Here is a 15,308-nt window from a genome sequence, read left to right as displayed (position 1 = left end):
GTGACCACGGATGCGAGTCTCCGAGGCTGGGGTGCAGTCACACAGGGGGAAAATTTCCAGGGAAAATGGTCAAGCCAGGAAGCTTGTCTACACATAAACATTCTGGAGTTAAGGGCCATTTACAACGGCCTTCTACAAGCGGAACATCTTCTTCGCGAGCTGCCCATCTTGATTCAGTCGGACAACATAACAGCAGTGGCGTACGTAAATCGCCAGGGCGGAACGAAGAGCAGAGCGGCAATGGCAGAAGCCACAAAAGTTTTCCGCTGGGCGGAAAGGCATGTAAGCGCTCTGTCACAAGTCTTCATTACGGGTGTAGACAACTGGGAAGCAGACTTCCTCAGCAGACACGATCTCCATCCAGGAGAGTTGGTTCTTCATCAAGAGGTCTTTGCAGAAGTGACAAGTCGTTGGGGAATTCCTCAAATAGACATGATGGCGTCTCGCCTCAACAAGAAACTTCCGAGATATTGTTCCAGGTCTAGGGACCCTCAAGCAATAGCAGTGGACGCCCTAGTGACACCGTGGGTGTTTCAGTCGGTATATGTGTTCCCTCCGATTCCACTAATTCCAAAAGTGATAAAGATCATAAGAAGAACAAGGGTTTAGGCAATCCTCATTGTTCCAGACTGGCCAAGGATGGCTTAGTACCCAGATCTTCAGGAATTGCTCAAAGGAGATCCCTGGCCTCTTCCTCTACGAGAGGATCTGTTACAGCAGGGGCCGTGCGTGTACCAAGACTTACCACGGCTTCGTTTGACGGCTTGGAGGTTGAAAGCAGGATCCTAGCCCGAAAGGGTATTCCCGGTGAAGTAATTCCTACAATGCTTCAGGCTAGAAAAAAGGTAACGGCGAAACATTATCATCGTATTTGGAGGAAATATGTGTCTTGGTGTGAATCCAAGGAGGCTCCTACGGAAGAATTTCAGCTGAGCCGTTTTCTCCATTTTCTGCAAGCAGGGGTGGATGCGGGCCTAAAGTTGGGCTCAATTAAAGTACAAATTTCGGCCTTGTCAATTTTCTTTCAAAAAGAGTTGGCTTCCCTTCCGGAAGTTCAGACTTTCGTGAAAGGCGTGCTGCACATCCAACCTCCCTTTGTGCCCCCGGTGGCACCATGAGATCTTAATGTGGTGTTGCGGTTCCTGCAATCTAGAGCAGAGTTGAGAACTCGTCAGCAATTTCTGCCTAAAGTGGTGTTATCGTTTCACATGAATCAACCTATTGTGGTGCCAGTGGCTACTGACGCCTTTGAGGAATCGAAGTCTGTAGATGTGGTCAGAGCTTTGAAAATTTATGTAGCCAGAACGGCTAAGATTAGGAAAACGGAGGCTCTGTTTGTCCTGTATGATCCCAACAAGATTGGGGCTCCTGCTTCCAAGCAGACTATTGCACGCTGGATCCGTAATACGATTCGGCAGGCTCACTCTACGGCTGGATTGCCGTTACTGAAATCGGTGAAGGCCCATTCTACCAGAAAGGTGGGCTCATCCTGGGCGGCTGCCCGGGGGGTCTCGGCATTACAGCTTTGCCGAGCAGCTACTTGGTCGGGTTCAAACACTTTTGCAAAGTTTTACAAGTTTGATACCTTGGCTAAGGAAGACCTCTTGTTTGGTCAATCGGTGCTGCAGAGTCATCCGCACTCTCGCGCCCGTTCTTGAGCTTTGGTATAAACCCCATGGTTCTTGAAGTGTCCCCAGCATCCTCTAGGACGTAAGGAGAAAATAGGATTTTAATACCTACTGGTAAATCCTTTTCTCTTAGTCCGTAGAGGATGCTGGGCGCCCCGTCCCAGTGCGTACTGTATCTGCAGCTATTGGTTATGGTTACACACGTGTTGTGTTGCGGTTATAGTCAGCCTGTTGCTGTCATTATTCATGCCGTTGCATGCGTTGGGCTGAATGCCATGTTGTACGGTATGTTTGAGGTGTGAGCTGGTATGTATTTTACCTTAGTTTAAATCAAAATAAATCCTTTTTCCTCGAAATGTCCGTCTCCCTGGGCACAGTTCCTATAACTGGAGTCTGGAGGAGCGGCATAGAGGGAGGAGCCAGTTCACACCCCTTTTGAAGTCTTAAAGTGCCCATGTCTACTGCGGATCCCATCTATACCCCATGGTTCTTGAAGTGTCCCCAGCATCCTCTACGTATCCTCTATTGTAGTACACCTTATACACATAATGCCGCACATCAGTAATGCATTTCATATTTCAATTTTCATATTTCATTTCATAGAGCCGCAGTCACACACAGAATATAGGCATTTTATTCAGCAGAAGATGATTGTGCCCCATTTGGCTAGTTTGCCTATGCCTAGGGCCGGCTCTGTATATTACAATAGAAAAAATAATAGTGTCAGTGAAAATAACACCTCATGACAGATACTGTGCACAAGCTCATGTCTAAATGGACAGTAAGCAGTGATACCATGCCATTGGTTTTATATTAAGCCCTAATGGCTAGGGGACTTGGCCGCTGACTTTTACTGTACTGTAACGTATCCCTGACTTTAATAGACCACACTGTTGCTTAAACTCCTTGTTTTGTGTCTGTGTACTGTACATTATACAGTATTTATTAATTGATCATTGTACGGGACCTCATTGCCCCTGTGTACTGTTACGGTGTAACGTAATGTGCATAGACCTCGCTCATCCCTATCGCCCCTGTGTATTTTAGCTAGGGGATTGTGACGCTCCTTCAGCATTGCCCCGTGGCCTGCAAAACTTATGCCATCTCTCACTCCATATCGGAGCGCTGCCACGTGGTGGGGGTTCACAGTCGGCGGCCATTTTGTCAGTTTGCTATGCGATCGAGTCCGGTGTAATGTAATGTGCATAGACCTCGCTCATCCCTATCGCCCCTGTGTATTTTAACTAGGGGATTGTGACGCTCCTTCAGCATTGCCCCGTGATCTGCAAAATCTGTGCTGTTACCTGCTCCGTAGCCGAGGGCTTCCATGGGGCAAGGAGTCACAGACGGTAGCCATTTCAATTGAGTCTGCCCTGCTACAGAATTGTATGTGTACCGTATGGTGCATAGAACCTTAACAGTAGAATCGCTCCTGAAGCTTTGCCCTGGTTTAGGTGAATAAAAAAATAATAAAGTGTCTGGAAAAAACTAACATGCATTTGTACTTTAGGAATCGAAGCCGGGACTCTAAGTATAGGAAGCGGAACACTTCACCACTTCGCCGCAGACAGATGAATAAATCCATTGGTTTTGATTATGCCGTAATGGCTACAGGATTAGGACGCTAACATACTTTACAATATTCCTAATATCAATAGGCAACCATGAACTTCTAACATGTCCATTTGCGTCAGTGTACACTGCTGGTTTTAGTTTGCTTTTTCTGCGGGACTTGGACGCTTCATGGTCCTAAAGTACTGTTAATGGATCATATATGCAGTACTATTTGCGTCTGTACTGTATATACTGTATGAAATAATGTAGCATAATGAGACGCATTAGTAAAGTAGTTCTTACTATGTATTTCAGTAGTTAATTTTTTTTACAGGAGACCACACACATGCGCAATGGTGATTGTAAAATGCGACATCTGGTGGATGATCGCAGGTATTACACGTAAAGGTAACGTCAAACGCTATGTGCGCCTCCGTGCAATTAGGCGTGCCTCTCTGTGACTAGGCGCGCCTCCCTGCGACCCGGTACGCTACGTATGCCTGATCGTGACTAACGCCTCTGCCAGTCAAGATAACGGAGGACCCATCTGTATGTCTGGCCATTGCAGTTTCCATGCAATTTGGTATGCATGGAAGGCATACTAGTAACATTAACAAATACAGTATGTATTTAAAGTGTTCAGAAAACATGTTAGATTTTAAGGGGGCTATTCAAATGTTTGTTCTTTAGTGATAATTAAAGGGCACCCATTGTTGCTCTTCAATTGTTTTGGGCGCCCTTTAATTATTGCGCCCAGTTAGACAGGGTTTAGCCGTGTAAAGCAGCAAAACCTGTCTAAACTAATGGGCGCGACCAGTAAAACATCTGTTTGGTCACCCAAACAGACGACTTTTCACACATTTCAGCTCGCAGCCTTTGGAGGTGCGAGCTGAAAGGTGACTGCTGCGGGTAATGGGCGTCTGATCGGAGCAACATTTGAATAACTCCGATAGACGCCCATGGGGCTAACGATCTCTCCAACATTTGAATAGCCCCCTAAGTGACTGTGGTCATTAAAATAAATTATTCAAAAGGTGCCATGGAGCTGTACAGCGCAGGGCTGCAATAGTGACAGCCGCCATGGACCTCTACAGCGCAAGTCTGCAAAAGTGACATCATAAAAGATTTAAACATGCATAAAATTGAAAAATTCCCTATGAGATTGATGAAGGATGTTCAGATGTGATACAGAGCTCAGATGGCGAAGGAATCTGCTCTTGAGAGCTTACAGTCTAGGCAGACGGCAATGCTGACAAAATAGGACCTGATGGGGCTGTACTGGTAGAACACCCAGAGGTAGTACTATCGGGTGTAGTACGGCTGACCGGCGGTCTCCTGACCGCCGGTCAGCTTACCGACGCCGGGATCCCGGCAGCATACCGACGCAGGGATCCCGGCGAGGAGGGGCGAGTGCAGCAAGCCCCTTGCGGGCTTGCTGCGCTCGCCACGCTGCGGGCTCGGTGGTAGAGTGGTTCTATTCCCACTCTATGGGTGTCGTGGACACCCACGAGTGGAAATAGTCCCTGTTGGTCGGCATGCCGACCATTGGGACAGTGACCCGTCGGGCTGGTGGAGGAGGTCATGTGACTGTCGGTCAGCTGACCGGCGGTCACATGAATACCACCCGTACTATCAGGGGTATAGGATACATTATAGTGAAATGATGAAGGATATTGGTAATTTCCAGGTTATTTATTTACTAACAGATTTACTAACCCTATGAAAAGTACTGTACATGTGAGTCTGCTTTCTGTGTTTGGATGATGAGGATTTAACTTGTGCAGTACATAGGCTTACCATACGATCCCTTTAAACCTGGACACTAATGTATTATACAGGTTCTGTGGCTGGCTTTAAACCTGCATTTCACCTGGTTTTATTCAGCCACAGAACATGTGTAATCCATGAGAGTACCAGTTTAAAGGGATGGTATGGTAAGCCTATCAATACAAAAAATTTTCGGTTCCATCTTAAAAACCTCAGTTGATTGAGCATGTAGACCATAAACTTGTTCAGCTGAAGGCATGCATTGTGTTTGAATGGATCAGTAAGAGCAGGTACAGATATGCTTATATAAATTTGTTCTGCCTTGGTAGTTGTGTGTCTTGTAAATGACCCTCATTAAGTTTAAGTCACTATCATCATCTATTTAGTGACATCATATTCTGAGGCACTTTACAAATGGAAATGAATAAAAAAGTATATATATTGTGGCAATAGAAGCAGTATGCTACAGAGAAGCCAGGGGTATTTAGCTGATAAAGCCAGGGTAGTTATGTATTTGGAGGACAGAAAACGTGTGTCTTATGGTGCCCACACATTTGTTAATGGTTCCCCTTGAACTCCGCCAGCAATCTTGGACTCATGCTATAGTGCAATAGACCGAAGATATATCTTAAAGATCTTGCAAAAGATCTAGGAGTGACACATCCAGGAGCATGCTGCCGTTAACGATAGCTTCAGATTTTGACTGCAGCAGGGAAGATCAGAGGATACATCAAACGAGCAGCGGGGATGCGCATCGTATCCCCTTTAGTGGCGTGGACCGGGTTTTTTACAATTTGTTTTTTTTAACCCTGTGGATGCCTGCATGGACAGAAGAGGACAGATCTTCACTGGATTATAGGTGAGTATTATTATTATTATTTTTTTTTTTTACAGGTACACCAATGGATTTTACGGTGACAAGGGGACTAATGGGCTCCGTGGGACACTAGGTAAGTATGTGTGAATGTGTAAGTGTGCATGTATGTGTATTAAACTTGTACTTTCACGGTGTGTGTATGTCCTGTTTTTGGGAGGGTATCTCTTTAGTTGTGGAACTACAGGTACTAGCGGGCCCGTTAATTCCTCATATGCTGGCACTTGTGGTTCTCCAAGTACCAGCATGCGGGGAGGCTTGCTAGGACCTGTAGTTCCACAGCAAAAGACAATATTCTTTATTTTACACTTTTAAAGGCTGTCAGCCCTCCATCCACCACCCAGAGATGGGGGGGGGCAGCCTCGGGCTTTACCCCTGGCCCTGAAGGGGGGACCCCTTGAATTAAGGGGTCCCCTCTCCCCCAGGGAACCCCGGTCAGGGGTGACTAGTTGGGGGGCTAATGCCATGGCCTCAGGGACCAATATAAATGTGTCCCCTGGCTGTGGCATTATCTTGTTGATAGTGGAGCCCGGTGCTGGTTTTAAAAATACGATGGACCTCTACGTCTTTTGTCCCCCGTATTTTTGGAACCAGGGCCGGGCCAAGAGACCGGTGCTAGTTGTATAAATACAAGGAACCTTAAGCAATTTTTCCTTGGCTTTTAAAGAGCCCGGGGCTGGTTATGCTTAGGAGGGGGACCCCACACAATTTTTTTTTTTTTACTTTTAACTATTTCAATACTGTACACAATGAACCCTGCACGGATCTGGCTGATCCGGCCGGGCTTTATTGTGTTTTACTATTCTTTCCCGTAAAACACTGCCCAACAATACGAATTTAATCGACACCGGTGAGTGCAAATTGAAAAAACACGGTAGTTTAGTTAATTGCCATGTTTTTTTCTCTCAAAAAGTTGCAATCTCACACTGCCGATGTCAGCCGAGATTGCTCTCGGCTGAAATTGGCAGAAATGCGATTCTTAGTAAATATAACCCAATGTCTTTCAGTTGGAGACAGCTCTGTCTCCCTTTTTTGGGGGGGATATTTTGTCTTTTCAATGTCTATTCTGTTCCTCATAGCAATATATAAACTGAGTTCCCTAGCTGCAGCAGGAGTTTAAGTAGTGATTGGAGGGTCCTTTTGTGCTTAATCATATTGTCCCTTTATGTAATTTGTATTGGAACGCATGTTGAGCGATGCAAAGAACAAAATCATATATGTTGAAAAATAGAAAAATGTGCTATATAAGATTAAATGGCATACAGTATGTAGATGAAGTGCATTAACAGCATATACAGAACACAAGGTCACTGGAACACATTTACATGCAGAATCACAGTTGGATTGGAATTTTTTTTTTTTTTTATAATCAGCCAGATTAACACAAAGTATATAAAAGCAGTATGCAAAAAAAAAAAGCTCATTTCACAAAGTTGTTTTTAAACCTGCAATTTATTTTCTTTTATAGGATTTGGATGACATGGATGCAGAAATTTTTGGATCTAAAAAGCCAAAATCAGCCCCAGCAAAGGACTCTGGGATGGGCCAAATCACTGGAAATGACTTGAAACCTCAAGATAAGGCAACAGGTGCTAAAAGAGGTAAAAGAGAGCCACACATCTCTTGATCTTGTGACCTAATATATTCATCTCCTTTGTCTTAAAATATACAAAGAAATGTTGGCATTCTTCACACTTCTATACATGTTGTAACATGCAATGGTCAGTCGTGTTACGTACGGACCTATTCTTGCTCCTGCTCCCAGCTGTTGGGCATGTCCTATCCTTCTCTCTGCTCTTCTACTCTCTGATATGTGGCCACGCCGACTTAAAAGGACAGATCTGTGCACACTCCTCTCATCTGTCTCTTTCCTGCTCTGTACTGCTATCTATATCTGAGATGGGCAATAGGCGTCCCACGGGCTGCATACATCCCTCCATGCTATCACTTACAATTCCCAGTGCCAAATGTAACAGAGTGAGAGTTTAAAAAAGTGAGAGATTTGGAAAGGTTTTGCAGTTTTCTTTTAAAGTGGCAACCATTTACACAGCAAGATCAACCTGGTTTTGCAGTGTAAATGATTGCCACTTTAAAAAAAGAAAAAGAAAAACCTTACCAAATCTCTCACTTTCTGAAACTCTAACTCTGTTATATTTGACCTCCATTGTCTTCCTGCTTTGTGGTCATATTTGTGTGCTGTAACTTGGAATGCTTGTATAAAAGGCCTGCCTATATGTTTTTACAGATAAGAGTCTCTTTCAATAATTGTATTTAATTAATTAATTTTCTACGGAGATTAAGAGTAATGTGTGGCCCTTTTGAAGGTTAGACAGCTGCTCGGTGCTACCCCTGATGTATATTAAGATGCCTATGACTGGTCCATATGCATATCTGATTGCTGGTCTGGGTTTATCCTATTTTGTGCTTATTTTGTGATTGTGTATCGATCCATACTGACCCTCTTTATTCTGACTATTCCTTTCTGCTTGTAACCCTGACTATTGCCCTCTTATTGCTTTGTCTATCTGTGAATATATGGGACCAGATGTAACGGCTTGCGAGACAGCGGGAACTCCGAGACTCCGGACGAACTTGTAAATTTTCTTTTTTTTAAAGCAGCAAACATTTACAAGGCAAAACCAACCACGTTTTGCTTTGTAAATGTTTGCTACTTTAAAAAAAAGTACGAGTTTTGCCGAAGTCTTGGAGCTCCGGCCGTCTCGCAAGCCATTACATCTGGCTCATAGTCTTGTTTTATTAGCCATTTACAAAAAACTATGGTGTTGGTTGTTGATGATGGTGTACGGTGATTAAAGTATATTTCCATTACAGAATAAATTTTTAGTCGCCAACTTGCATGCCCAGGAGCTCCTACAGTGCTGGAGTCCACACTCCTGGTAACAATGTACTAAAATAAATCATCTCCACTTGAGCATGAGAAAGAGGAGGTAAAAACAGCACGTGTTATCTTTTACCATGAGTGCTAATTACACAGAGCCACCATTTTAACATTCCTCACTGTTGACATGCGGAAGCACTGGTGCTGGGGAGTACTGCCAATTTTTATTGTATGGGACTACTTTAGCCCTGCTAGTTGGGGGAGGGAGGTCTGGTATAAAAACAAAGTAAATATAAATTAACTTAATCAGTGGAAATATGCTTTAACTGTTTCTCAAGTTAATGATGATGGTATTTTATATCAAATAAGTCAACCATAAGAAAAAGTGACTGGTGCCTGTAAATGCTAAATCCTTTTTATTTCCCATATGCCAGGGAACTCTGCTCCTGAGAGTGAGAAGAAGCCGCTGTCTGCACCTGCTGGCCCAGCCCGGCCATACAAAAAATATTCATTTGATGGTAAGTGACTAACTTGATACATACACACTTTTGAAAAATGTGTAATATCCCAAGGTACCAGTGTCTCCCAATGGATTTAGAAAAAATGATTTACCATGAATATAAAAATCCTGTATTGTAGCAATGACAATTTTTCAGTCTTGAACTAAACTTTGTGTTATGAGGGAAAACAATTTTCCTCTGTATGTCATATTTTTTTTTTTTTTTTTTATCTGCTGACAAGAAGGCCATATTGTAATACTAGGTACCTGCTTGACTGATGTTACTCACGATCAGACCAACTTTACAATTTTCAGAGTGATTAAAATAAGATTTTACTTACCGATAAATCTATTTCTCGTAGTCCGTAGTGGATGCTGGGACTCCGTCAGGACCATGGGGAATAGCGGCTCCGCAGGAGACAGGGCACAAAATTTAAAAGTTTGACCACTAGGTGGTGTGTACTGGCTCCTCCCCCTATGACCCTCCTCCAAGCCTCAGTTAGGATACTGTGCCCGGACGAGCGTACACAATAAGGAAGGATTTTGAATCCCGGGTAAGACTCATACCAGCCACACCAATCACACCGTACAACTTGTGATCTGAACCCAGTTAACAGTATGACAAACGTAGGAGCCTCTGAACAGACGGCTCACAACAATAACAACCCGATTTTTTTGTAACAATAACTATGTACAAGTATTGCAGACAATCCGCACTTGGGATGGGCGCCCAGCATCCACTACGGACTACGAGAAATAGATTTATCGGTAAGTAAAATCTTATTTTCTCTGACGTCCTAGTGGATGCTGGAACTCCGTCAGGACCATGGGGATTATACCAAAGCTCCCAAACGGGCGGGAGAGTGCGGATGACTCTGCAGCACCGAATGAGAGAACTCCAGGTCCTCCTTAGCCAGGGTATCAAATTTGTAGAATTTTACAAACGTGTTCTCCCCTGACCACGTAGCTGCTCGGCAGAGTTGTAATGCCGAGACCCCTCGGGCAGCCGCCCAAGATGAGCCCACCTTCCTTGTGGAATGGGCCTTGACAGATTTAGGCTGTGGCAGGCCTGCCACAGAATGTGCAAGTTGAATTGTGCTACAAATCCAACGAGCAATCGTCTGCTTAGAAGCAGGAGCACCCAGCTTGTTGGGTGCATACAGTATAAACAGCGAGTCAGATTTTCTGACTCCAGCCGTCCTTGAAATATATATTTTCAATGCTCTGACAACGTCCAGCAACTTGGAATCCTCCAAATCGCTAGTAGCCGCAGGCACCACAATAGGCTGGTTCAGGTGAAACGCTGAAACCACCTTAGGCAGAAAGTGAGGACGCGTCCGCAGTTCTGCCCTGTCCGAATGGAAAATCAGATATGGGCTTTTATACGATAAAGCCGCCAATTCTGACACTCTCCTGGCTGAAGCCAGGGCCAGTAGCATGGTTACTTTCCATGTAAGATATTTCATTTGAGGCCCATAGACAATCCTGTTTGCAGGAAATGTAGGAATCGACCCAGTTGAAATTCCTCCGTCGGGGCCTTCCTGGCCTCACACCACGCAACATATTTTCTCCAAATGCGGTGATAATGTTGTGCAGTCACCTCCTTCCTGGCTTTTACCAGGGTAGGGATGACCTCTTCCGGAATGCCTTTTTCCCTTAGGATTCGGCGTTCAACCGCCATGCCGTCAAACGCAGCCGCGGTAAGTCTTGGAATAGACACGGTCCCTGCTGAAGCAGGTCCCGTCTTAGAGGTAGAGGCCACGGATCTTCCGTGAGCATCTCCTGAAGTTCCGGGTACCAAGTTCTTCTTGGCCAATCCGGAGCCACGAGTATCGTTCTTACTCCCCTTTGCCGTATAATTCTCAGTACTTTTGGTATGAGAGGCAGAGGAGGAAACACATACACTGACTGGTACACCCATGGTGTTACCAGAGCGTCTACAGCTATTGCCTGAGGGTCTCTTGACCTGGCGCAATACCTGTCCAGTTTTTTGTTGAGGCGGGACGCCATCATGTCCACCATTGGTCTTTCCCAATGGACCACAATCATGTGGAAGACTTCTGGATGAAGTCCCCACTCTCCCGGGTGCAGACCGTGTCTGCTGAGGAAGTCTGCTTCCCAGTTGTCCACTCCCGGGATGAACACAGCTGACAGTGCTAACACATGATTTTCTGCCCAGCGGAGAATCCTTGCAGCTTCTGCCATTGCCCTCCTGCTTCTTGTGCCGCCCTGTCTGTTTACGTGGGCGACTGCCGTGATGTTGTCCGACTGAATCAACACCGGCTGACCCTGAAGCAGAGGTTTTGCCAGGCTTAGAGCATTGTAGATTGCTCTTAGCTCCAGTATATTTATGTGAAGAGACGTCTCCAGGCTTCCTTGTGGACAATTTTATCCGCTGATGCATCTGCAGATGCGATCCGGACCATTTGTCCAGCAGATCCCACTGAAAAGTTCGTGCATGGAATCTGCCGAATGGAATCGCTTCGTAAGAAGCTACCATTTTTCCCAGGACTCTTGTGCATTGATGCACAGATACTTTTCCTGGTTTTAGGAGGTTCCTGACTAGATCGGATAACTCCCTGGCTTTCTCCTCCGGAAGAAATACCTTTTTCTGAACAGTGTCCAGAATCATCCCTAGGAACAACAGACGTGTCGTCGGGATCAGTTGGGATTTTGGAAAATTCAGAATCCACCCGTGTTGTTGGAGCACTACTTGGGTTAGTGCTACTCCGACCTCCAGCTGTTCTCTGGATCTTGCCCTTATCAGGAGATCGTCCAAGTAAGGGATAATTAAGACGCCTTCTCTTCGAAGAAGGATCATCATTTCGGCCATTACCTTGGTAAAGACCCGGGGTGCCGTGGACAATCCAAACGGCAGCGTCTGAAACTGATAATGACAGTTTTGGACCACGAACCTGAGGTACCCTTGGTGTGAAGGACAAATTGGAACATGAAGGTAAGCATCCTTGATGTCCAAGGACACCATAAAATCCCCTTCTTCCAGATTCGCTATCACTGCTCTGAGTGACTCCATCTTGAACTTGAATTTTTGTATGTACAGGTTCAGAGATTTTAGATTTAGAATCTGTCTTACCGAGCCGTCCGGCTTCGGTACCACAAATAGCGTGGAGTAATACCCCTGTCCCTGTTGTAGGAGGGGTACCTTGACTATCACCTGCTGAGAATACAGCTTGTGAATGGCCTCCAATACCGTCGCCCTGTCGGAGGGAGACGTTGGCAAAACAGACTTTAGGAAACGGCGAGGAGGGGACTTCTCGAATTCCAACCTGTAACCCTGAGATACTACCTGCAGGATCCAGGGGTCCACCTGCGAGTGAGCCCACTGTGCGCTGAAATGTTTGAGGCGACCCCCCAACGCCCCTGAGTCTGCTTGTAAGGTCCCAGCGTCATGCTGACGCCTTTGTAGAAGCCGGGGAGGGCTTCTGCTCCTGGGAAGGAGCTGCTTGTTGCAGTCTCTTACCCTTTCCTTTGCCTCGGGGCAAATAGGAATGTCCTTTTGCTCGTTTGTTCTTATAGGAACGAAAGGACTGCGGCTGAAAAGCCTGCGGCTTTTTCTGCTGGGAGGTGACCTGGGGTAAAAAGGTGGATTTTCCGGCCGTTGCCGTGGCCACCAGATCCGATAGACCGACCCCAAATAATTCCTCCCCCTTATACGGCAATACTTCCATATGTCGTTTGGAATCCGCATCACCTGACCACTGGCGCGTCCATAAACTTCTTCTGGCAGATATGGACATCGCACTTACTCTTGATGCCAGAGTGCAAATGTCTCTCTGTGCATCTCGCATATAAAGAAATGCATCCTTTAACTGCTCTATAGTCAGTAAAATACTGTCCCTATCCATGGTATCAATATTTTCAGACAGTGACTCCGACCAAGCCACGCCAGTACTGCACATCCAGGCTGAGGCGATTGCTGGTCTCAGTATAACACCCGTATGTGTGTATATACTTTTTAATGTATTCTCCAGCCTCCTATCAGCTAGATCCTTGAGGGCGGCCGTATCAGGAGACGGTAACGCCACTTGCTTTGATAAGCGTGTGAGCGCCTTATCCACCCTAGGAGGTGTTAACCAGCGCGCCCTAACCTCTGGCGGGAAAGGGTATAATGCCAATAACTTCTTTGAAATTAGCAGTTTTCTATCTGGGGTAACCCACGCTTCATCACACACTTCATTCAGTTCCTCTGATTCAGGAAAAACTATCGGTAGTTTTTTCACACCCCACATAATACCCCTTTTTGTGGTACTTGCAGTATCAGAGATATGCAAAGCCTCCTTCATTGCCGTGATCATATAACGTGTGGCCCTACTGGAAAATACGTTTGTTTCTTCACCGTCGACACTGGATTCAGTGTCAGTGTCTGGGTCTGTGTCGACCGACTGAGGTAAAGGGCGTTTTACAGCCCCTGACGGTGTCTGAGACGCCTGGACAGGTACTAACTGGTTTGCCGGCTGTCTCATGTCGTCAACCGACTTTTGTAGCGTGCTGACACTATCCCGTAATTCCATAAACAAAGCCATCCATTCTGGTGTCGACTCCCTAGGGGGTGACATCACCATTACAGGCAATTGCTCCGCCTCCACGCCAACATCGTCCTCATACATGTCGACACACACGTACCGACACACAGCAGACACTCAGGGAATGCTCTGATAGAAGACAGAACCCCACTAGCCCTTTGGGGAGACAGAGGGAGAGTTTGCCAGCACACACCCAAGCGCTATAAATATATATAGGGACAACCTTAATAAGTGTGTTCCCTTTATAGCAGCTCAAATATTATAAATATCGCCAATAAGTGCCCCCCCCCTCTATGTTTTTACCCTGTTTCTGTAGTGCAGTGCAGGGGAGAGTCCTGGGAGCCTTCCTCGCAGCGGAGCTGGGCAGGAAAATGGCGCTGTGTGCTGAGGAGAATAGGCCCCGCCCCCTTTTCGGCGGGCTTCTTCTCCCGGTTTTTTTGGAACCTGGCAGGGGTTAAATACATCCATATAGCCCCAGGGGCTATATGTGATATATTTTAGCCAGAATAGGTATATTACATTGCTGACCAGGGCGCCCCCCCCAGCGCCCTGCACCCTCAGTGACCGCTGGTGTGAAGTGTGCGGAGAGCAATGGCGCACTGCTGCAGTGCTGTGCGCTACCTCATGAAGACTGAGACGTCTTCTGCCGCCGGTTTCTGGACCTCTTCTCTATTCGGCATCTGCAAGGGGGTCGGCGGCGCGGCTCCGGTGACCCATCCAGGCTGTACCTGTGATCGTCCCTCTGGAGCTAGTGTCCAGTAGCCTAAGAAGCCAATCCATCCTGCACGCAGGTGAGTTCACTTCTTCTCCCCTAAGTCCCTCGTTGCAGTGAGCCTGTTGCCAGCAGGACTCACTGAAAATAAAAAACCTAACAAACTTTTTCTAAGCAGCTCTTTAGGAGAGCCACCTAGATTGCACCCTGCTCGGACGGGCACAAAAACCTAACTGAGGCTTGGAGGAGGGTCATAGGGGGAGGAGCCAGTACACACCACCTAGTGGTCAAACTTTTAAATTTTGTGCCCTGTCTCCTGCGGAGCCGCTATTCCCCATGGTCCTGACGGAGTCCCAGCATCCACTAGGACGTCAGAGAAATAATGTTGAACATCCACTGTTGAGTGTACACACTGATTTATCTGCCCGAAGATCATTACAAAAGTGATGTATGTAAGATGATCACAAATGTAATGTATCAACTATCAGCAGAAAAATGTTGGGCAGATGATCAGAAATTCATACACACTACAAAAGGTGCATGATATCGGCTCATTTTGTGGGCCCAGTCGTGCAGCAGAGCCAATACTCTGATCTGACTGGTTTTGGTGCGATAAGCAGACCTGGTGCTGCGTGCGCACTGAGATTATTAAACCGAGCAGACGAAAATCGGCTGATTGGCCTGATTATTGTAGTTTTAACTAGCTTAAGTCTGTTTAAAGACCAAGCAGGACACAATTGCCATTTAATGTAAGAATATAATTATAGCCGTCTGTCAACAAGGTTACATGAGCACATATAGTTTCAGCTACAGTTTTGTAAGATTGATATTTTCCAGTGAAAATATGCTTCTCCGCTTTGTTTGCGTAATGTTTGTGACATTGCGTCTTCT

The 15,308-nt window shown here is 45.9% G+C and overlaps 1 protein-coding gene across 4 annotated transcripts in view; it reads left to right on the top strand.

The window, feature by feature from the left end:
• The window catches only part of FBF1 (Fas binding factor 1), a 207,469-nt gene that overhangs the window by 41,443 nt on the left and 150,718 nt on the right, over positions 1 to 15,308 (top strand). For all 4 annotated transcript variants that reach the window (XR_010243855.1, XR_010243854.1, XM_063960539.1 and 1 more), the window contains 2 exons: positions 7,292 to 7,424; positions 9,097 to 9,180. Coding sequence is in view for 2 of the 4 variants with exons in the window: in XM_063960539.1 (XP_063816609.1) it covers positions 7,292 to 7,424; positions 9,097 to 9,180 (217 nt within the window). In the remaining 2 variants the exon portion in view is untranslated. The remainder of the gene's footprint in view (positions 1 to 7,291; positions 7,425 to 9,096; positions 9,181 to 15,308) is intronic.

This window comes from Pseudophryne corroboree, chromosome 3 (genome assembly GCF_028390025.1).
Source record: "Pseudophryne corroboree isolate aPseCor3 chromosome 3, aPseCor3.hap2, whole genome shotgun sequence".
NCBI lineage: Eukaryota > Metazoa > Chordata > Amphibia > Anura > Myobatrachidae > Pseudophryne > Pseudophryne corroboree.
The sequence above is the reverse complement of the archived record's forward strand: the minus strand, read 5'-3'. Positions and strand labels throughout refer to the sequence as shown.